We start from the raw sequence: 23,407 nt of genomic DNA, 5'->3' as shown, positions 1-23,407 counted from the left end.
GACGGTAATTGCTCAATATAACACTCTACAAAGATCAATCTATGTTGACCCTATGTAGCCTAATTTCCAAAGGCATTGTCAGTCACACGTGTGGTCTGCTCAAGTGTAGTCATAAATATATGGCATTGTTTAAGGCTTAATATAGTAACATGCCTCAGCAACTCACAATTCCATAAGTGCTAAGACATTTCTGACTCCAGCATTACTATCTCCTTATTTTGTAAAGGAGGAGACAGAGACACACAGTGATTAAGGGATTAGGCCAAGGTCATACACCAAGTGCGTGCCAGCTGGAGTTAGCATTTGGGTCATTCTCTGACTGAATAAAAACTACATACCTTGCACAAGCATGGGGAATGGCAGTTGTTTTTGCAAGATTCACACAATGCTCAGTGTGTGAAAGCAATTTCTTCAAGCAGCTACCACAGTCAAGCTCCATTACTTGTCACTTCAATATATTCCATCACTTGCATTCCCCATCTGGCTGCACTAATCCACATAAAATTCTCCTCCTTCAGAAGGCCTAGGCCTGGCATTAATGGAGTGATGGACATGGGCTGGAAACTTGGGGGTCTGAACAAACCCTTGCTGTGTGAAAACACAAATGAATGTGAGTAATTCCACACAAATGCGATTCTGATGTCTTTCTTATGTGCTAAGCGCACCCTTACTTGGCAGTGATTTCCTTCTTAGTAAGTATTAAATAACAGGCACTTTTGAAGACGCAGCTCTAGTCTGGATCAGTGCTGCACACAGAGGGAGTCTGAAACAGTAACTTCAGGGGTACCACTTGCTGTGTTGTATTTCAGTGGAGTACTCCCTGAAAAAATGCGAATGCCCATCAGCACAGGAAGTGGAAAAAAGTATTAATCAGTCAATGAACACACATATATTGTAAGAAGTATATACTCAATGAAGCATAAATTATCTAGTCAGCATTATTTTTCAGATTTGTCCTGGTGAGAAGAAATCACATAATGAGGAACAAAAATCACTAGCAAACTCCTAAACATTGTATGAGATTGAAAAAAGATCCCGATTCCTGATTGAAGCTGTAATACATCACTCAAAGTACTTCTTTGAGTGAAAAAAAAAATAAATTGATATTTGAAATTGGGCAATTCATGTAACAGGACATAGGAGCATTTATGTTTCTCCTTTCAGAAATAACTATGTATCTGAAAGATATATCCAGTGTTTAAGTTTTTTACTCCTGCTTAATAGTACTTTAAATCCATGATTCATATTCAAATACAATTTTTAAAATTTTGTTTTTGTTCTAAATTTATCTGTATTTTTATATCCTCATATTGTCCACAAATAACTATGTGTCTGTCCAGACACCTGAACCAGAAACTGCATTCCGTGCGAAAAGAGTAAAATGTTTGTTTGATTTCAGTTTTTGGTCTTCAGAAGAAAATAATAATATTTATTTATCTGAAACCTTTCTTCACGAAAAAAGTAAAGGCAACTGTTCCAGCATCATGAACAGGAGCAAGGTCACTTAGCAGATGCAGGTCTCATAGGCCTGGCCTAATTCTGCTGCTTCTGCTCTGGTGAAGAGTTAAAGAAGACCAAGTTTCTAAATTAAAAGACTGTAGACTCAGTCCTTCTACTGCCTTGTGTCTGAACTTTAGGCATATCAGAATCTTCCTGACCTCTGAAGGACAAGCACAGGCTAAGGATACATATGTAAGTCTCATCTGAGCTGGAACAAGTCACAGCACCAGAGATGTAATATGGTAAGACAGAAAGGCCCTTAGAGATCAGAAACAGAGACAAAAGAACTATTCTTGTGTTCTGCACACAATAAAGATAACGCTTTCTAGACATGTTATTACAACACTGACCAATAAAAATGTCAGCATTCAGCAAGTTTTAACCAAGCATGACTGCTATTGCCTTTTTGTTCAGTGTGTAGTTTTAGCCTCCTAATTACAGGAAATGTCTATGATGCAGGTAGGAGTGACATTCAAATGTACAATAATCTTATTTACTGTACTTATATTAATAGGCTTAAATTCCTTTGCAAAACATGTCATACTACAGAGAATGAAATTATTTTTAAAGTCCCTCATTTTAAATTTTTATCAGTTTACTTCCTTTGTCTTTTAATCATGTGCAAAGTACTTGCACAGCATTTTGCAGCACGTATGGCAGCGGACAACTCTACTGGCAAAGGTGTCTCAAGCTACAGGGCGTAATTGCAGCACTTCAAACTCACTGCTCGGTAAGAGCAAACTAAAACCTTCACTCTCTAAGACCCAGCCCTGCGACGCTCAAATCCGCTCACCAGATCCATTTTAATGGAGGTTCGGGAGGGGGATCAAAGTGTTTTCGAGAGCGGCCCCTGAAAGTATAAGCCCCGCCGTAAATGTACAGAATGTTATATCGAAGTAAATAACCAGAATACGGGAAGAAATAAAATGACCTGTAAAGGCTAAAAAAAAGAAAAATCCCCACGCAGTCAGGTGAAGGCCACCCGGGCCGGGTAGAGCCCTTCGCCGGGCAGGCCGCGCCTGGGGCACCCCGGGCCCCGGCTCTCAGTTCCGCAGGGCAGCGCGGGGCGGAGCGGGCCCGCGGGAGCGGCCCCTTCTCCGCCGAGGCTCCGCCAGCGCCCCCAGCGGCCGCTCGGCCGCCTCAGCTCCGCCCCGAGCGCGGCTCCTGCCGCGCCCGCCCACCCCGCAGCGGGCGGAGCGCCATGGATGCCGCTGGCCGCCGCCTGCCGCGGGGCTCGGGCTGCCGCCGCCGCCGCGCCGCCGCTCCGGTCTCGGCGTGGCGCTGAGGAGGGCTCGGCTCCGGCGAGGAGGCTGCGGGAGGCTGAGGTGAGCGGCGGGGGTGGCGCGGGGCCTCTCTGGCCTGCGCTGGGGGACGGCGCCTTTCCCGAGCAGCCAGGCCGGGTCACCCTGCGCGGCCTGCGGCTCGCCGGGAACTCGAGCGTCGCTGCCCGGGCCTGTCGGGCCGGGAGGGAGCGGGCCGGAGCTGCGGGCGGGGAAAGGCGGCGGCTGCCGGAAAGTCTGTGCGAGGGGCCGGGGGCAGAGCGGGGCGGCGCTGCCGGGGAGCCCCTCACGCCGCCGGGTGCCCCGTGCGGGGGCGGCGGGGAGGCGGAGGCGGTGCCTGCCGTGCCCCGGGCGGCGCCGTGTGGGGAAGGGGCCCAAAGCCCCGAGCGCCGCGCGGGCCCGGGGCCCGCCTGGCTGGTGCGAGCAGGCCCGGGCGGCGCGGGGGGAGCTGCGCTGCGGCCTGGCCCCTGCTCCGGGCTCAGCCCGGCCGCTCGCCGCGCTCCGGGTCTGCGCGGTGCCTCCTGTACGGCCCGGCTGGGCTGGGAGAACAGCAGGTGCCTGGGCTGAACTTACCCCACTTTCGCCGTCTCTTAATTTTCTTGTTTCTCTCGCTATCACTCATCTCTCCGCTCCCGGAAATAACGATTTAGTGGTGTTAAGGCGAGGTAGAATACTTATAATGCGATCCCACTTTTTTTGTCTGAAAGTAGTTTTATGTAGGATTCGAGCAGGAAATGCAGTCTGTAAACATCTTGGAGAATCATAGGCAGTGTTTAAAACACAGAAAACCAGTTTACTAATATTAAATTAGTTTTTAGAGTAAGATAATATCAAATATATAACTGGTGAGCAATAGCTGAGGGGCCTGTAATGTTATGGTCCTAAATTTTATAACAATCCTATCTGTTGTGCTTCTGTAACATCTCTGAGTTTTAAGCTGTTGTGAAAGAGCTGATTCAGTGTGTGTTTCTTCATGTAATACTAATTTCTGATTCCCTTTTGTATACATGCCCTTGATGGGGTTATTTTTTAACTATTAACTCATTAGCAGCAAGTAAACAAGTAGGCAGACTTTGTCCAGATCAAGCTTCTTCCTCCCACATCACCTCCCCCCTGTTTGTGGTGATACTGTCCGGCATTTCATATTTACCTAGGAGTTTGATAAACTACTTCTTCTTCTCTAAGCTGTGTTTTGAAAGAGTAATATTTTTCTTGTGTGTCTAATTTGGAGAGATTGGTTTGTAACTCATTAGGTTTTACATGAAAATAGTCATGTGTGCTGGGTTTTTAGGCAAGGGAGGTGAATTTGACTGTTTGTTAAACAAAAAGTTTAGGCAAGGGGGCTTTTTTGGTCTTCAGCTTGCATGTACAGCTCTGGCATTGGGCCAGCAAATAATGTTGTTTTCCTTATATGTATGTGAATTGTTTGAATTATTCACTGGATTTTTTAAAAGGTGTGAATTAAATATTTTTTTCAAAAAAGTCTCCCAATAACCGAACAAACCCCTAACTCTTGAAAATTGAAGTGATTTTTAAGTTGTCTTTTTATATCCTTTGACATAAAAAGCCTCTTTTCCTTATGTTTGAATGTTGTTTTAAAAGATGAAGGATTTGAACTTTTAAAAGGTTTCTGAAGATTTTGAAAGTCTGGAATTGTACATTTCGGTTGTTTATTTTATGGATTTCTGTTTGAAATGTGAAATTAATTATCTTTCTACATTTGAATATTTTCATGAGGAGGTAATGCATCTCATAAACTTGACCACTTTCTAATAAAGTGATATTAAAGGAGAGGATGGTCAGGACATCACTTTCTCTTAGCTTTAAGAATACACAAAAGGGTTGAGCACAATTTTTCTAGCTGTAATTTTGAGTTATCCTCAAAACAGAGCAAACTCTTTAGTATTTACCTGCTTAGAAAAAAACCCATTTGCTGGTAAAATATGTGAAAACTTCCTTAATTTCATCCCAAACAGATGCTATACATTTTAGAGAGGAGCAGATACAGAAAATTCAATGACAAGGTTGTGGTGGTGTTTACTTTTTTTACTTTTTCTTGCCAGGTGAAAACTGCAAAAGCGCGAGGCTGACTGAAGAGAGAAATTAATTGTGCTGACGTTAGTCTGGCTTCTACAATTAAAGGATATTTTTGGTACTTTTTAATTGAAGTGGAGGCGGCTTTTTTTTTTTGTAAAAAACCATGGCAGAGGTGGATCCAGACACGTTGCTGGAATGGCTGCAGATGGGGCAGGGGGATGAGAGGGATATGCAGCTGATAGCACTGGAACAGCTCTGCATGCTGCTTCTGATGTCAGACAACGTGGATCGCTGCTTTGAAACGTAAGTGCATCTGCCTTTCCTTTTTGGAATGTTATTTTCCCCTTCCTGTGGCTGAATGTCATATTTAACATTCCTAGAAACTTTCAGCCTCAAAAATGTTTTTGCAAACTGAACTTCAGTTTAGATCACTGAAATCAAGAGTTTCTGTTAATGTCACGTGAAGTACTGTTGTCTGATTAAAAATGTAGTGTTTTTTGGGTGATACACAGTGCCTGTTCTGACCCAGGAGCTGGTTGCAACTCTGAATACATTTCTTTCAATTAAATAATGTGCATTTGTATGTGTATATGTGTGGGATGTTGGTTTTTCTTTTGTTTCTTTGTTTCTTTTTTACTTTTGGAGGTGGTTGTATTTTTGGTTTTTTGTGTGTGTTTTGGTTTGGTTTTGGTTTGTTTTGTTAGAGAAAAACTTTTTTTGCACTAGGATTATGATCACCTAGATATATTTAAGCATCCATACTCTCACAGTACTTTTAGCAAGGGATATAGTAGCTTTTTTTTTTTTGAGTTGTGCAAGTCCAAGCAAAAATCACAAACAATAACCACTGTTCCCACAAATATTTTGCCCCTTGTTTGGGGCACGTTGCTGTTCATGCCACCCTCCTTCTCAGCTGCATTTGTACACTTTATACAGCACAGTCCCTGCACTCAATCCTTTTTACATTTCTCACAGCACAAAATGCTGATTTAATCACTTTTGTTACTTGAGTGTTGCTGGGCTTGTGTTACACTACTTCCTATGAGAGCCCACCACTAGTCTGGAAAAGGTGGCAAAAGTGTAAGCAATCACAACTTTTACTTTTTTGGTTGGTTTCTTCAGTTCTGATTTTCATGCTCTTCCCTCTCTTCCTTCCCATGGTTTTGTTCATTGCTCTCACTTTCTTTTCATAATAAAATATGGCCAGTGTTTTTGAGATACATCCTGCTTTTTAGGAGTGTGGGTTTAGAAGCACTTGAGAAGGTAGCTGTCTGTTACACTGTTTAGTTTTGTAGCTCTGATGGAAACAGTTTTCAGACTTACCTCTTAGAAGTTCTTCTCATGACTGTATTTATTACAGGAAATGTAAAATCCATAAACCTCTAATATTTGGATTTGTAGTAGTTGCAGGGCGTTGAGCACAATTTTGTACCGTGCTTTAGAAATTGAAGCTGCCTGTTCTTTGCCTTGGTGAGCTTATGGCTAAAATTTTGACTTGAAGAGCCTTACTGTAGTGAGATCCATTCAACTTCCCTGTCTATCCTCATACTGCTGATGGAGGGGAGCCTCAGAATTCACCATTGTAGAAAAACACTTGGTAGTTAAGAATGAATTTTTCTGATTAATCTGGGTGAACTGCCTGCTTCAGGATATTCTGTTCTATACTGGTGCAGAACTAGGCATAAGCATTTTTAAGGTTTTCTCCTGGGTATTTGAGAGTCAGGAATGAAATATCAACTTTAAAAAACCAGTTGTGGGTTTTATGCATCTTGTTTAGAACAGGCTTTTATTTCAGTATAAGTGAATTAAATAGTCCAAGTGCTTCTTTTTTTCTTAAAGTGTATATAATGAATGCTCTGTTGTTGCACTGTTGTGGTTTTAAAATTATTTATGTCTGAAAGAAGAAATATTTAAAATGCCATTTGGCATTTTAATTTTTCTTTTGAGCGTCGGTATAGTGTAATTTTACTGGTCTTCTAAGTTCTCTGTTTCTTTTGTCTTGTAAGTTTTCCTTAAAAAGAAGAGAGTGAAATGTAGGTAGGGGAAGGAGTTACCGAAGTTCTCTGCCTGTTGAAGTGGTTTTGCAATAATGTTGAAACTGCTACTGCTACTTTTTATTGGCTCTGTGACCATAGTGAAGTATGTGCTCTGGTACCATGGCACCTGGTGAGCTGACATGGTGCATCATTGCCTTCTTCCCATTTCTCACCCACCCTTTTTATTCCTCCCAACCATACTGTTCTTCCTGCCACTCTCAGGGCTTACTGGACTCCTAATTCTTGCATGTGCAAGCTGCTCATTGAACCTGCTGAAGGAGGCTGTAAGTTTTCTGCTGTTACAGTGAGTTACAGCATATAGGGAGGTGTCAGATGAGCACTGGGGATGGAACTGCACAACTGGAGGTATGGGAGAAGCAGAGAAGGGTGTACAGTCTTCAGTGGAGAACTCAGTGATTGTCTCGTGTGCTTATGTGTGCCTGCATTTCAAGGTGACTTTATTTTGGAACTCTGTAAGGAACAGATATCTTGGAAAGTGTATTTAAAATCTTTCCAAATGACAGTTAAAGTGTTGTCATGTGCTGAGAGGGTATAAATAAAATAATAATGGATAGTATTTTACAGTTCCTTTTTCAGCTTGTTTTTTAAAGGAATTGCTGCTTGCTGAAACAGGAGATTTACTGTGTGACAGAGGGGCTGCTAAACTCTTTTTTCAGGAACTAATCTTGAAAATATTGTCAGCATGCCTGATCTAGAATACGGATGTATTTTTCTGTTGGTTAGAAAACTAGTCTCTAGACTTCACAAATTTTTTTCTTTTACTAAGTAAGAACAGCATTTCCAAGTTTTTGGATGCTGTGCACATGTTATTTGAAGATCCTGGAATTGTTCATTTGTATTAGTTGTACGTAGACAAAACATTAAAGAAAATTTTTCATCTCAGCAACTTTGAGATGGACTTTTAAAACAATTTCTTGGAGAATGAAATGGGATGTTTTTCACATCTTATTTAGAGTAACTTTAAATATTAAGTATTACTCCACTTTTACGTAAGATATTATTTGCTTTTGTGGTGTAAGCTAAGAAAAAGCCCATCATTTTAGTGAAGTACATCTGGTGATTGAAGCTAGGTATGGTGAGGACTGGCAAAACTGAAACAAGACCACATCAGAGTATTGACATGAATGCTGTGCATCTCTAAAACCACAACACAGTTTCCATACTGCTTTCTTAAGGAGTTTAGCATAATACACAATCTCACTAAGCCAAGGAAGCACAAGGCTGAACGGAAAAAAAAGGTATTGCAATGTTGGATTCAGAATCTTGCACTTCATTTTTGCAAGAGTTACTTGCAGACATGTTCTGAAGGAAATGATATAGCTAATAACAAAAGTAATAATTTGCTTTTGTACAAGAGTAATGGATAGTGAAACTAGTGTTTCAGGTCAGCTCCAAACTGGAAGCAGGCACACGTGCAGGATGGTGTATTTCATAATGTTCTTGCAGAGTTCTAGCAGCATCACAGCAGATTTCAGGGTATGCAGCTGATGAACAGGTAGAGCTGCCAAATAATTGATGTTTCTTTACTTCTTCCCAGATTTATATATTACATCCAATTAAAAGATTTTGGAAGTTACTCATATGTTAACATTACAAAAATCAGTGGCGTATTCATCTTCTGGTGATAATGAGTCACAGACCCTGCTAGTCAATTGTCATGAAGAATGGCTAACATTTTACCAGCAACAAAAGCCACTAACTTGAACTACAGAAACTTAATGAATGAGGAGAAATGCTTTTGTTAAGTAGTTTAGTTGGAGTAAAACAGCATAACTGTTGTGATTATAAGTGTTAGTCCCAAATTGTAGTTAAACTATGTGCTATTAAATCCACTTGAATAGGAGTTTAAGGAATGCATTTAATATGAACTTAATTGAAATTTTGGTGTTTTTTTTTTTTTTTGTCTTTTAAATTACCTGTAACAGTTTAAATGTATGTAGAGGCTCTTAGTTGCAATCTCACATTATTAATGTAGCTTTTTTCTGAGTAGGTGTTTCAATTTATTCTTTTTTCACCTCGTGCAATTGTTTAACTTTTTTGGTGAAATAAAATTAGAGCTCTTCTGGATGGGCTTTCTGTTGCTGTCAGAGTTAAAGTACCTAGCAATTAATTACAATGAAAATTTGTAGATTAAGGCACTGCTATAACAAAGTAAGACCTGCTCAAAACCTTTTTACAGCAGATGAAATAGGCCTTATTAATGCTCAGAAGGAGAAAACATCTTCCTGTTTGGCTGTTCTGTAAGTTACCTCTGTATATTTGGCACTAACAGATTGCAAGCAATAAATTATCAGGAGTTATCAGCTCATTTGACAAATACAAACAAATTGTACAAAGGGTCATATGTTAGGGTTCTAATGTGTAAAATAGAAATCCTTTCAGTTTATTTTTTAGATCAAATATGTTTACTTTAATTCACACTGAGCCTTTTTCTTTTCAGAGTATCTGTTCACTAGGGAATAAGTGTATATCTTTATATTGTATTTGCTAGCAATTATAAGAAGAAATTCTAGTGGACCAAAGACTGTTCATGTGAGCCAGTGAGACTGTTAGAGTAATGTGGAACAGTTTAGCTTTACTTCCACCTGCTTAAAACTACATTCTCCCGTCTTTATCAGGATTGCAAAACTCCAGTAAATCAAAATTAGATACATGGACAAAAAAAAATCCTTTAGAGATAGGGATAGAAATCCAAAGTGCTGGTTTTCAGGAATATATTTACAATCTGGGCTGCCTTTACAAAGCATCTTTGTAACTCAGACAGTAAAGTGCCCTTTAATAGGTCTGATAATTATGGAAAAACTAACAGGCTGAGAGAGCAGCTCTGTTGGTATCAAGGTGCTTTCATGCTTTGTGTCTTATAGATTTGCTTGTTTTGTTATTCTAAGGAAAAAATGAAATCAGATCATTGTTACACTTTTGTGCTGGAGTGCAGCAGTGAGTAAATTAGATTAAGTATTGCTGTCAAAAATAGACTACAGTTTTCATTATTTTTAACCATGCAAAGCATATGTTCTTAGTGAATTATTGGCTTTTGTTGCTGGCTTGCACTAATGCAGACATCTCTCCCAAATGAAATTTTGTAACCTTTGCAGTGGCAAGTCTCATGTGATTCCCACTAAGCTTTTTTTCTTTGAATGAAGGCAGAGGGTATGGCAGCAGTGGAATACCAGTAATTTACTGTGTGGCCTCCAATACAGGGGGATCTTCATCATCCTATAGAGTGATTTTCTGAGATGGAAGTAGGGGTGTGCTCTGTATTTTTCCAGTCTTGTTACAACCTAATGTTTAGAATCATTGCTGATTTTAGGGCTGTTTTTTTTGTTGTTGTTTTTGGTTTTCTCTCTCTTTCAGTTACAAGAATTTTAAAATACTAATGTCTTTCTGGTTGCTCTTTGTAAAATGGGAATTGTGGCCTCATTGTCACTGGTATTGTGGAGATTAATTAACCTTGTCTAGTTATTTTGAGAATCTTAATGGTTGCAAAGGTCAGAAGGGAAGATTAAGTCTAAATTGACACCTTCTTTTCTGTCATGGCCGTTATATTTTATATGGTTATTACTGGATTGAGCATCTTGTTTGATACAAGCATAGTGTGTAGCAAATGCTTTTGAGAGGGCATCCTACCTAATTTTACCCTCTCTTTTGCTATTAAATCTGCAGCCTAAGTTGTCTTTGTTGTTGAAATTCACTTGCTCTTTTCCATAAGAATTGGCCAGTCTGATGAATTCTGTAGACAGCAGTCAGTTCACCTTGTCCTATGCAGATTAAAAGCCTGCTCTTACTGTAAATGTACCTGCACACAAAGGCTTCATCAGCTCTTGATCTTCCTCCCCTTCTCTAGTTCTTCAGTTTACAAGTTCTTCAGAAATGATTTCCAGTGTTGCCTTCATCCATGCTGTTTATAGTAGTGCCTCTGAATTGCTGTTACCAGTTAAACATGCCAAGTTGTGTTAGATGTTTCCAAAACTTTGTACAGGAAGTGTGGTTTTAGTTATCTGTCTTCAGAATTGCTTTCAAGGATATGAGTGCTTGCTGCTTAGGTATGGCTTGATGTATTACCTAGACTAAAATCTGTAACTTGGCATTTGTGTGTGTCAAAACACATTTTGTTTAAATGAGCCCATGCCTCTGGGTGTTCCAGACAAATCATCACATTGTCACTATTTACTAGTCTGGCATTTAAATTTCTTTTTCTAGTGATATCTTCAAATATTCTTTGTTTTGTTCAGAATTTTGTGTGTGAAATTAAGCTGAAGTGATTCCTGCAAGTACTGTGCAAAAGTTGGGTGCAGGATGTTAAGGCATCAGGTTAATGACTTTTGAAAGTGTCAGCTCCTAAGAGATTGGAGACCAATAAAAGATGTTACAGGAATTTCAAATTGCAGGGTTCCTTTCTTGCATGACTAGTGGTCAAGTGATTTTTAATATTGGCCCCTTAAGAAGAGGTGTAGATAGCACAGATGTTAACTAGATTGCTAATAGGGAAGTGGAAGTTTTCTTGTGTAAGTCAGTTATTTTTTTTGAGCACCTGGGAATCCAAAAGTAGCTAGTGGTTTTGTGTGCATATTTAGGCATGCACAAAAAATGATACTTTTTGTTTAAATTGCTTATTTCCTTTTGAAATGTTGACAGATGCAATCTGTACGCAAAGCATTATCTGTTTGCACAACTGAGGTTGCTACTAGTGGAAGTCATAGGCAGAAAGACCTGTAGTTTCACATTCTTTAATTTATTCAGCTATTGTGGACTAAGAGTCTGTAAAATATTTACAAAATGCTGGAGATTGGAGAACAAACATGTGGAGTTATTACCCTGAGGTATGGCATAGCTTTTATGAGATGCTGAAAAATGATAAAGGTAGCCTAACATGTCCTTTATAAATTCAGGAATAAGGCAAATGGTAATTTATTTAGAAATTCAGAAATTACCTATCCTGTGGAAACTGTTTCCTCATATGGATTTTTCTTATGTTTCATTTTAAACAGCTGATATTTATTGAATGTGTAGTTGAATACTAAATGTCCAATACTAATTGTCTTCCTGCCTAGTAATGAACTCTCAGAAGAGGGTTCAGCTCCATTATTTATTTAGCTAAAAGAAAGTTTGAAAGTTTTTTTTAAATGTCAAATTCTAATTCTAAATTAATTTCTTCTAATTTTTAATAAAGTGGAGCTTGTACTGGAATGAATACAGGATGGAATTGTTAATTCTTCAGTTTAATTTTATTGGCCTGGGCTGTGGTGGCAATTAAGAGTAGGGATTCAGAGTTGTGCAAGTTTTAATGTTTTGTAATTCTGGAAAAAGTTCCTAAATTGTCAGTTAATTTTTTGCCTTTTCTGTGCACATTTAAAATACAGTATGGTGTGTCTGATGTCTTGTACATAGTGGTGTTTTCTGGACTTAATTTGTATTGTAACAGTGTTATATGGAAACAGTGCAAAACGTGTTTTGATAATGGATCCAGAAGAATACATACAGGCAGTGCAGGTGTGTGAGTTCTCTTGTGGATGGTCTGGATTACTCTGCTGTTGGTTTTGGTTCATATGTGAAAACAAAACAGTCTTCCAGTGAAAGAACAGTGAAGGCAAAGGCTGAGGTCTATTCCCATAGAAAGAATTACATAGGAGAAACAAATTAATCAAAAATGAGTTGAAATGACTTTTGCTTTAAGAAAAATCAGTTGTGTAGGATGTTCTTAAAAGTTTCAGAGTTGTGTGACGTGTTGCTGTAAAAGCTTATCTGATAAATTTTTCTTCAAAAACTGTTACTAAAGGAGTTAACTTCAGTATTTTAGTTTTTATTTAAAATTAATATATACTAAGTAGTGTAGACATATAATCCTTGTTTTCCCACTTTTAACTGGTTTCAGCAGGTGGTATGCATTAAAGATCCTGGCAGGCAGCTGAGCTTGGTTTTCTGCCACAAGTCACATGTCTTGGACCAGGCAGCTTCGCTGAAGGCTTCGTCACATGCCAGGGGCTCCACATCGACTGAATCCAGCGGTTACTTTGGAATTGAGTGACACACCCTAATGCTAGCAGCACTTGTTAACTGTTTTGGGGATGAACTGAACTGGTCTTTTTTCCTTCCTTAAGTTCCTCAAGTTGTTTTTTTTTTTTCAAGCATGGCAGTAGTGTAGTCTTCACTATTACTGTTTCTGCTAAGGATTTTAAGTGCATTAAAATATGAAATGTAATTACAGAAATGAGTTGACAGTGCCTATTTTTACTTCCTTGGTATCTTTTTACATTGGCAAGCTGTAAAATCAGCTGAGTCACTTCATTAGAGTTTAATGGATTAGCACTGGCAGGAGCTTACTGCTGTAGCTATTTAAGAATTTTGTATCCATATGGATATTTCTGTTCCTAAAGAGGTGGGTGTGTGTGTAAATGTTCAGAAGTGTGTCAGCATATGGAGTTATGCTGATTATAGTGCTGTAAATTCTGTAGTAATTTAATTATTCTGACAAATTTTCTTAGTCTTTCTTGACATCAAGATGATTATGATATTTGGAAAATATTTTTAGGTCATGTATATTTTTTGCAGAGAAAGAGTGCATATTAAAGGATGAGTGTTTTATGGTTTTTACAACCTAATAACTCACTTTAACACTGAAAGTATGACTATATTTGTTTAAATATAAATTATACTGCTATATTTGTTTAAATATAAATTATACTGAATCAGTACTTTTCAATGTGGTTTTCTTCTTGATGTCAGTACAGAATGCTCTAGTACCCTAATCTTAATGGATCATAATATAGATGGGAAATATTGATGAGGAATATTACCTATTTTGGACAAACCTATCTTTCAGCAAGATCTTTGAAACATGGTGGGTGGAAAATTTGGAAGATAGTAAGTAACAACAGCTCTTCTCCTGGAAGTACAGGAATAGAGTTGAGTGGACATTGAGAGCTGCAAGATTAAAGTAATTAGCAAGAGCTCTAGTGTGGGCTGTAGAGTAACCTCTTTAACTTGAAGTCGGTCTTTCACTAAGGAGTAACACTGAGTGACCTCATTAATTCACTAAGTAGTCCCTAATCACTCTTCTAAAATACACATTTGAAGCACTTTAGGAAGTGCCTAATGTGGTATTAATACAGCCCCCTAGAAATAAAAATCTAAAAATATTTTCCTTTCATTTTCATGTTTATTAAAAGAAGGGCCTAAATAGAAACCTGAACTTCAGAGGTACCTTTTTGCCATTATTTTCTGATTTGAAAGAATAAACACAAATAAAGAATTTTTCTGTAGTAAAGAAAACTCATCATCTTTTTGCTAGTTTCACTGCAAATAGGTAATTGTGAACAGTGATTCTTTGCCTACAGCTTTAGGAATTTTTCTGTCATAGTTTCTTTTTTTTCTGAGATACTACTTTTAGTTAATGTGTGGTCTCGATAAAAGCAGCATGTGAACCCAGTTTTGATACTGGAATGGTTTAGAAATTATGCACTTAGCCTTTTTTTTTCCTTGGTGGGTGTTGATCCTTGCAGTAATGGCAGGTTTATTGGTGTATTTTTCTCTTGGACATCACAAGCATCATTTGTCCGTAGATGGAAGTGTACTAAAAGCTGACCATTGGTTTCTATCCTGTCACATCAGTTCATTCAGTGCTGTAGCTTTGATCTCAGTTTCCCTTATGTCCCAGGAAGGTTTGACAGCCTTGTTTTTCTCATGTAGACTGTTTTCTAAAGGTGAGTCCAATGTTCAGCCTGTGTCTGTGTTATGGACACTCCTGGAATGTTTTGTTTTACTACCTGTCAAAATACAGTTTAGTTCTTAGCATAGCCTTAGTTGTAACAGAAATAAGGTCTATATTACTATAGGGTCCTAGTATTCCTCAGCCAATATTTGAAGCAGTTTTAGGTCCTTTTGATTTGTTTTGGACTACCTAAGAAAGCCAGTAAGGATTTACCTTGGAATTGTGGTGTAATAGTGATGCATACATAACATGATTTGTCTGATTCACTCTTCGGCTCCTGCTGATGTTGATGGTATTTGCTTACTTGGTGCTTCATTAAAAAGAGGGGCTGGTCCTGAGAAGGTGCTTGGCCTGTTTGCTAGTATTGCTTCCAGGTAAGCTGGAGATTTCTCTTCCCTCTGCTGCCTTTACTTATGCTTTAGTGCCTTTGCTTGGGATTGGATTGAGTGAAGTCTTAAGGGCTACTCTGAAAACCCATTTTCACAGTTTTGAGGTATGAAGACCATCTACTGAATAAAAGCAACACTTTCCCTCTCTTTTTATTGGTCAGATGCCTGCACAGAGAAAAACCCAGTGGAGCTGCCTCAGCAGTAGGGAGTGGCATACTTAGGGCATTTCCTATGCGGCTCTGATGATGTTGTACCTCATCTGTCATTGTGGGGCTGGTGTTCCCACCTAGCCCTGTTAGTGCTTTCTCTGGCACTACTCACACAGGCACATTCTTCTCCCTGAGACAATGCAGAGCTGATGCTTATGGTTTCAGCCACAGGAGACCCATGTCATCACTTAGAGCAGATTTGGGGATTAAAGGGGGATCACTGTAAAGCTGACCTGTGTGCTTTTGTTTGTATGCAGTTATTGATAGAGAAGTTAGCTACAGCATCAAGATTGAAGTCCCTCAAAATGGCAGCTAGGCAATTTTATACTGTAATTTTTTAGCCACCTGTTTGAGAAGATCATGGCTGGAGCACCAGGGATGTGTTCATATATCCTTGCCTCCTATTACAGGCTGAACCATGGATCGAGACTGCGTGTGAATGACACAACTGGTACTTGTAGTCTCTTGTTTTCAGGAACTTTACACCTTGGTAAGGCCTGAGGGAACTTCAGCAGGCCAAAAGAATCTGAACTTATCTTTATGGGCTGTGTGTGCTTATGAGTGTAATCTGTAGATCTCCAGAGGAGACTCCACACCTTTCTGTTTGTAATTGCCAAGTCACTCTCCAGGAGGAGTCATTGCAGTCCCAAGTTACTAGAAAAAGAAAATTTTGAAAAGGAAATATTGTACCTATCTGTAAAGGTGGAAGGGAGGACCCTGGGAAGTACTGCCCAGTCAGCCTCACCTCTCTGCCTGGGAAGGTCATTGAACAGATCCTCCTAGAAGCTGTGCTAAGGCACATGGAGGATAGGGAGGTGGTTTGGGACAGCCAGCATGGCTTCATCCAGGGCAAGCCCTGCCTGACCAACCCTGTGGCCTTCTGTGATGGGGTGACAGTGGACAGGAGAAGAGCAACAGATGTCATTTATCTGGACTTCTGTAAAGCCTCTGACAGGCTTCCTCCTAACAACATTCTTTCTAAATTGGAGAGAGAAGGGTTTGCTGTGTGGACTGTTAGATTAGAAATTGGTTGAATGGTCACATCCAGAAGGTAGAGGTCAATAGCTCAGAGTCCTGACGGACATCAGTGACAAGTGGTGTCCCTCAGTGATCTGTTTTGGGACCAGTGTTATTTAATATCTCTGTTAATGCCATGGACAAAGAGATTGAGTGCAGCCTCAGCAAGTTTGCAGATGACACCAAGCTGACTGGTGTGGATGACAAACCTGAGGGGTTGGGATACCCTTCAGGGGAATGAACAAAGTTGAGACGTGTGCACATGGGATTCTCAGGAGTTTTAACAAGAGCAGGTGCTGGTGCTGCTCCTGGGTTGGGGCACGCCCCAGTCTCAGCACAGGCTGGGGATGAGCAGCCCCAGGGCAGCCCTGCCCAGAGGGACTTGGGGGTGCTGCTGGCTGAGAGGCTGCACATGAGGCACCATGGGCACTGCCAGCCCAGAGAGCCAAACGTGTCCTGGGCTGCAGCCAGAGCAGCGTGGGCAGCAGGGCCAGGGAGGGGATTCTGCCCCTCTGCTCTGCTCTGCTGAGAGCCACTGCAGGGCTGCACCAGCTCTGGGTGCCAGCACAGCAGGGACAGGGAGTGAGTCCAAAGGAGGGCTATGAATGGAGGGATGGAGCATCTCTCCTATGAGGAGAGGCTGAGAAAATTGAGATTGTTCAGCATGGAGAAGAGAAGGCTCTGGGCTGACCTAATTATGGCCTTCCAGTAGCTGAATTGAGCCTACAAGAAAGCTGGAGAAGGAACTCTTACAAGAGCATGTGGTGACAGGACAAGGTTGCTGCCAGGCACTGATCAAAGCCTCTCTGTTGTTCCCCCCTGCAGTTGGACAGGAGATAGAGAATATGATGAAGGGTTCATGGTTGAGATAAGGTGTGGGAGAGAGATCACTCAATAAATACTGTCATAGGAAAACCAAAGTTTAATTTGGGATATTAACTGAATTTATTGCTAACAAAATCAAAGTAGAATAATGAGATGTAAAGTAAATCTTAAAAACACCTTCTCCCCTACCCTTTATTCCTTCCCAATCTCTACTTCATCCCCCACCAGCAGTGAAGGGAGATGGGGAATGGGGGTTACAGTCAGTTTATCACTGATTGTTCCTGCTGCTGCTCAGGAAGAGGAGTCCTTCCCCTGCTCCAGTGTGGGGTTCCTCTCATAGGTAACATTCCTCAGGAACTTCTCCATCCCATGGGCAACAGTTCCCCCCAAACTCTTCCATGGGGTGCAGTCCTTCAGGCACAGCTTGCTTGAGTGTGAGTCTCCTGGGTTGGGAACCATCAACCCAGGGGATGGGCTGGGCATCCATCTGCTCCAGTTTGGGTCTCCTCCGTGGGCTGCAGGTGGATCTCTGTGTCCCTGTGGTTCTCCATGGGCTGCAGGGGAATATCAGCTCCAGCACTTCCTGCCCCTTCTCCACCTTGGTGTCTGCAGAGCTGTTCCTCTCACGTGTTCTCACCCTGCTCTCCTCTGGCCACAATTACATCTGTGCAATTACTTTTTTTTTTTTTCTTAAATATGTTATCACAGAGGTGTTGCCACCATTCCTGATTAACTCAGGCTTGGTGAGCAGCAGGTCCATCCTGGAGCCTCCTGGCACTGGCTCTCCAGGACATGGGGGAAGCTTCTGGCAGCTTCTCACAGAAGTCACCCTTGTAGCTCCCTCTGCTACCAAAAGCTGGTCACACAAACCCAATATAGTGTTCCAGAGAAGCCGTGGATGCCCCATGCTTGGAAGTGTTCAAGGCAAGTTTGGGTGGAGCTCTGAGCAACCTGGTCCAGTGAGAGGTGCCCCTGCCCATGAGGTCCCTCTCAACTCAGGCCATTCCTGGTTTTCTTATGGGGAGGCTGGAAATCATTCCTCTAAGTCAGAAAACAAAGGTACTGACAGCAGGTGGAGATTGTTCTGTACCCACTGATTGAAAAAGTGGTCTCTGATTAGTGCAGCTAGAGGTTCTGGCAAAGGGGTCATTTTAAAACACCCTTAATCCTTAAATTTGTGCTAGAGAGCTGTGCTTTTATAGGGACAGCACTGCTGATAGAATGCACTGGCATCTGTATGCTGACGAAGAATTCAGTATAAGTGATATGCTCTTAGTAACCTAGTATTTTACTGTGTCTGCTGGGTAATTAGTGGATAGGTGATGGAATTTTAATTCTTTAATTTTATTAAAAAAATACAGCTGAGTTTCTTTTGTGTTGTGCTTTGTAAGCTGTTAAATCATAGGAAAAATGTAGGTTTTAGATTTGCTAAGTATGGTTTTTAACTTTCTGCAACTGTGTGGCCATCTAAGAAAAATGCTCTTACTAATATTAAAATAGACAGTGGAGCTCACTGCTTTCCACTTGGTAATATATCTGTGGGTTTGGTTTGTTTGGGGCTTTTTAAGATTTGTGTTTATTGGATTTTTTTTCTTGTAATATAGTTTGAAGAACCTTGTTCATAGCAATGTTTTAGTGATCTGCCTGGTGTTGCATAAAATTCAGTGTAAAAGATCCAACACCAAAACCTTTGAATACGTTGTCCACTTGTAATTTTATGTACTGAAATGCTTCTTGTGTCATCATATGGTGGTCATCTAATAAGGAGTACAAATTCAGAATTGCAAAGTTACTGTTTAAACCCTTCTTAAAGATGTAGAGTTAAATAACGAATTTCTTAAGAACAACAGACAGTATAGGCTGGATAGGCCAATATAAGTTTTACATTTGTGTTTGGGCTTTGTTGAAGCTTCACTTATTGATTTGTCATTAAGTATTGTTGGGTAATGTATTTAATTGTCAGACAGCATTATTAGTTACTTCACAAAACATGGTAAGATCTTGAAGGAAACTATTAGCATTTTGCTGTCCCAGGATTTGGTGTCTGTGTGAGTCACTGCATACCAGATGGGATACTGAATGACCTCTGAGTCTTCAGAATGATTCATCAACAAGTACTTCACCTGTCTTCCAGACTAAAAAATATGTTGTTATTCTTTATTTTTTGGATTTAGATAAGTTTTAGGGCATCTTTTTCAAATCCAAAGCCCTACTTGAAGGAAAAGTTGCAATATTTGCTTCCTGTGGATTTAGTCTGTTCTCCTACATCTAGGGTTGAGGTATCCAGCTATTTTGACTACTGTTACAGCATCTATCCCCTTCACTTAATTCCCCATCACCTTGGAAGTGCTTTACCACTGTGGTGAGCCATCATAATGCTAAGTTTTGCTAAATATGCTACTGGAAGATAAATTGATGTGAAGTATAGCTCAATGACTTAGAACTTCTGATCCAAATCAGTCTTAGCCACAGTAGTTCTAATAATGAAAAGTATTATTTCAGTTTATAGTCTGTAATGTTAAGAGGAATAGAAGGAGGACCATTACAGCTTGCTTTTTTTGTATTGAAGTTTTGGGGATATTCTTCACCATTCTTGCATGTGGAAATGAGGCTAACAATAAAGAGGAGAGACAGAGGCTACTGAGACGTGGATATGGAGAGAAAATGCAGTGGATGCAAGCTACATTAATTAAATACGTTTGCAGTGGGATTAAGGGGAAATAATAAGGCAGGGGAGGAGACTGAGATAGGATAAAAAGACAAGGGAAATAACATAGGGAAGAAGGACCACTCAAAATCAAATTATGTATTAAACCCAAAACCTTTGTATATAAAATTTCATGATTAAGTAGCTATTAATCATCATGAACCTTGAAGCACTTTTAAAGAAACATGCATTCTGTTTGGTGACGTGAGGTTAATTCCCAGAAAAAAATCCCAACAGGATAAATTTTTCCCCTGTATGAATGTAAAATTTCAAGAGTATCTTTTTTTTCTGGATTCTTAAAGCAACATCTTTTCAGATTACCTATTTGAATTTTCATGTGTGTATGAGATGTAGGGTTCTAAATGAATGTTTTGAACCAACTCTCAACTAGTTGAGCAGATTATGTGTATGTGGAAAGTGTTAATGTGGGAGTGTATTAAATTGCTTAATGTAGAGAAGTGTGCACAACATAGTAATAATGTCTTGTGTTTTTTTTTCCTGCAGATGCCCTCCTCGAACTTTTTTGCCAGCACTGTGCAAAATTTTTCTTGATGAAAGTGCTCCAGACAATGTACTGGAAGTAACAGCTCGTGCCATAACTTATTACCTGGATGTGTCGGCTGAGTGCACCCGTAGGATTGTGGGAGTGGATGGAGCTATCAAAGCACTTTGTAATCGTTTAGTAGTTGTTGAACTTAACAACAGAACCAGCAGAGATTTGGCTGAGCAATGTGTGAAGGTAAGTATACTTAAGAACCTCTTGTTTTTAAGGAGCTGGATAATTTGCTATTTCCAAAGAGCATCCTCTTATTCCAACCCTTTTTTTTTAATTAAAATGTGATAAAAAAATATGGACTATGACAAAAGTGTACATGCGGATACTGCTGCTTATGCTTACTGTCAGTCTGGTGCTCTTCACAGCTCAATTTTTTTTCAAGAAATGTATAGAAAAGGAAACAAAAATATTAGAAGGAATTTCTTGTTTGTCTTCTGTGACTAGAATGCTAATGGAATGCCAAGGGCTATTTTTATGCTACCAAAGAAATGAAGAATTGCACCAGATACTGATAGATTATCTGGTGTAAAATAATTGTCTGCTACCTCTTCAATAGCACTAGATACATCTCCTCAGCACCCTTGTGAAGTTTTTAGAGCAATTCAGAAGACCTTAAATCTCTCATTTGAAGCATAACTCATGGCCATGTGGTAGCATATAGTTGGAGTTCTTGATTACCATGGCATCAGAATTTATGCAAGTATTTCCTATTTACTGTATCCAGTCAACTCAGAAATGCATCACTGGGGTAATGATGCTCTTACAAGTTTCAAAACTTTCAGTTGTGTGTTTCTCCCAGGATGAGAATTTATTATCTACTTTCATGAACACTTGTTATGGCCGTGCCTTTGTGGGAATGTTCTTGTATTGGCTCCCATATTTTTGAAGAAAGCTGTAACTACTAGAGTACTGGGGGCTTTGGCCTCTTTTGGATGTTGAGGAAGAGAGTTGTGGTTTTTTTTCCTTATTGTTTAATTTTCTTAACCAGTTCTATAGATGGATATAAGTATCTGACTATGGATATAAATAACTGACTTTTTGTGTGTAGTTTATTAAAATTAAATTTCTTTTTGGCATAGGTGTTAGAATTAATCTGTACCCGCGAGTCAGGAGCTGTGTTTGAAGCTGGAGGGCTGAACTGTGTTCTGACATTCATTCGTGACAGTGGACACCTTGTTCATAAAGATACTTTGCATTCAGCTATGGCTGTAGTATCCAGACTCTGTGGCAAAATGGAGCCTCAGGATTCTTCATTAGAGATCTGTGTGGAATCACTGTCTAGTTTATTAAAACATGAAGACCATCAGGTAATGTAATAGTTTGCTCAATGTGCTGTGAATTTAGCTTTCAGTATGTTTAATAAAGGAATGAGTAGGTAACTTTATACAGCTTCCCTAATGGTGTGTTTACATAGGAGTTGTTATATTTGGGTATTATGGTAGTTTCCTTTATAGTTGTAATCATAAGAGAATAAAAAACACGCCTTAGTGTTTGGCTCCAAGTGCTGATGTTTGAATATAATCTTATTTAACCTCTGAAAATTGTATTGAAAAATATCTTGTAACTTTTTTCAATGCATTTTGAGACAGTTTCTGAACTAATTATTGTTCTTTGACTGTACCTCAGTCATTATGACATTGAGCATAAGTAAGAGGCAATAATTAATTTAGTTTGTGTTTCTTTTGCCAAACTAAGAGAAGCAATAAGAACATCCATAGTCAGTGCTGGAAGCCAGCTTAAATGATAGGAGTAGAAATACTGGTCCACTTCTTTATTGCAGTTATAACTTATTTCATCTCAAGCTTCTAACTTGAGCTGAAGTAGTCCTTGTAAAAATCTAGAAAATGAATCCCAGAGGAATTATCTTTCTACTGGTAGAATCCTTTTGTGTATGTCATATTATTGCTCTGGAATAGCCATTTAGCCAAATTCTTGCTGTAGCCTGGCCAGGCTTCTTGTCCAGACTCAGAACTGAGTCCCCATTTTACTCTGACCTCTGTCCTCATTCCTTTCTCTACATGCACAGATCCAGCCTCCAGTCTGGCTTACTAAGCACAGCATATTTGGGAAACTAAATCTCTCTGCCTGTGGGATAATTTTTTAAAATATATTTTTAGATCTTGAAAATTTTCAGGGGGCTGTCATACACTAGGCATTTCAGAACAAGCTATGATGTTTTTAGCCATTAAATAATTTTATTAGTACTCTAATCATCTGAGGCAAGCTAAGCTTGAAATTCAGACCATTAAGTCTGTACTATCTTAACTGTTCCCCAATTTATAAGGTGTTAGAGAAAAGCACTTGCTGGGGCTGTTGGAGATCTGAATGAGAGTTCAAATTAACTTAATTGTTCAGCAGTTAAGCTTAGAGATAAGCATGCTTATGATGGGACCCAGATGATAGAAAATATATCTGTACTGGTATCCTTGAGAAATAGGTTACTCATGGAACAAGCCTCAGGATTACAGTGGATGTTGGATGTGTATTATGGATTTGTCCAGTAATGTCCCTATTCAAGTTTGTTGCTCCCTACCTTGTCCTTTTATGGATTTGTCCAGTAGTGTCCCTATTCAAGTTTGTTGCTCCCTACCTTGTCCTTTTACACTGCTGGGTTTGGTCACTTTTTGTGCAGGCTGCCAGTTAGTAACACCACTTGATGGATAAGTTCAGGCCAGATGAATGTAGCCCCAAGAGCAGCTTATCTATAATTTTGGGTTTTTAGACTTTGTGTTACACTTGCAATTTGGGAGAAGAAATGTAAATACTTTCCAAGTACTCATTCGCTTTGTAAGTACATTCCAAGTACTCTTTTACCAATGCCACTAATGCAGTGTGTTAAATAAGTGATCTTTTTTGTGTATTTCTGGCAGCTGTTAAGATACAGATCTATTGAGTACTTGCAATTTACATTAAGATTGGCAGAGTTGTTTATCTGTGTTGTCAAAGAACTGGAGCAAGATGCCAGAGGACGACAGCAGAAAAAATGCAGTGCAAAAGAGTACTGATAATGCAGAATGTTTGGCATGTACAGACCATACCAGAAGTCAAGAAACTTAATGGAGAGTTAAGATTTTTGTCTTCCTGAAGTCTGGCTAATACTCTAATCTTGTTCTGTGTATTGA

General features: G+C 39.7%; 1 protein-coding gene across 7 annotated transcripts in view; it reads left to right on the top strand.

Moving 5' to 3' along the window:
• The first annotated feature begins 2,743 nt into the window (after positions 1-2,743).
• Positions 2,744-23,407, top strand: part of HECTD1 (HECT domain E3 ubiquitin protein ligase 1) — a 59,528-nt gene continuing 38,864 nt past the window's right edge. For all 7 annotated transcript variants that reach the window (XM_058025752.1, XM_058025749.1, XM_058025748.1 and 4 more), the window contains exons 1-4: positions 2,744-2,825; positions 4,844-5,120; positions 20,234-20,468; positions 21,365-21,592. In XM_058025752.1, the coding sequence (XP_057881735.1) occupies positions 4,981-5,120; positions 20,234-20,468; positions 21,365-21,592 (603 nt within the window). In that variant the 5' untranslated portion in view covers positions 2,744-2,825; positions 4,844-4,980. The remainder of the gene's footprint in view (positions 2,826-4,843; positions 5,121-20,233; positions 20,469-21,364; positions 21,593-23,407) is intronic.

The sequence above is a fragment of the Melospiza georgiana genome, chromosome 6 (assembly GCF_028018845.1).
Source record: "Melospiza georgiana isolate bMelGeo1 chromosome 6, bMelGeo1.pri, whole genome shotgun sequence".
NCBI classification, from domain to species: Eukaryota; Metazoa; Chordata; class Aves; order Passeriformes; family Passerellidae; genus Melospiza; species Melospiza georgiana.
Note: the sequence above shows the minus strand (reverse complement) of the source record. Positions and strands in the feature narration are given on the sequence as shown.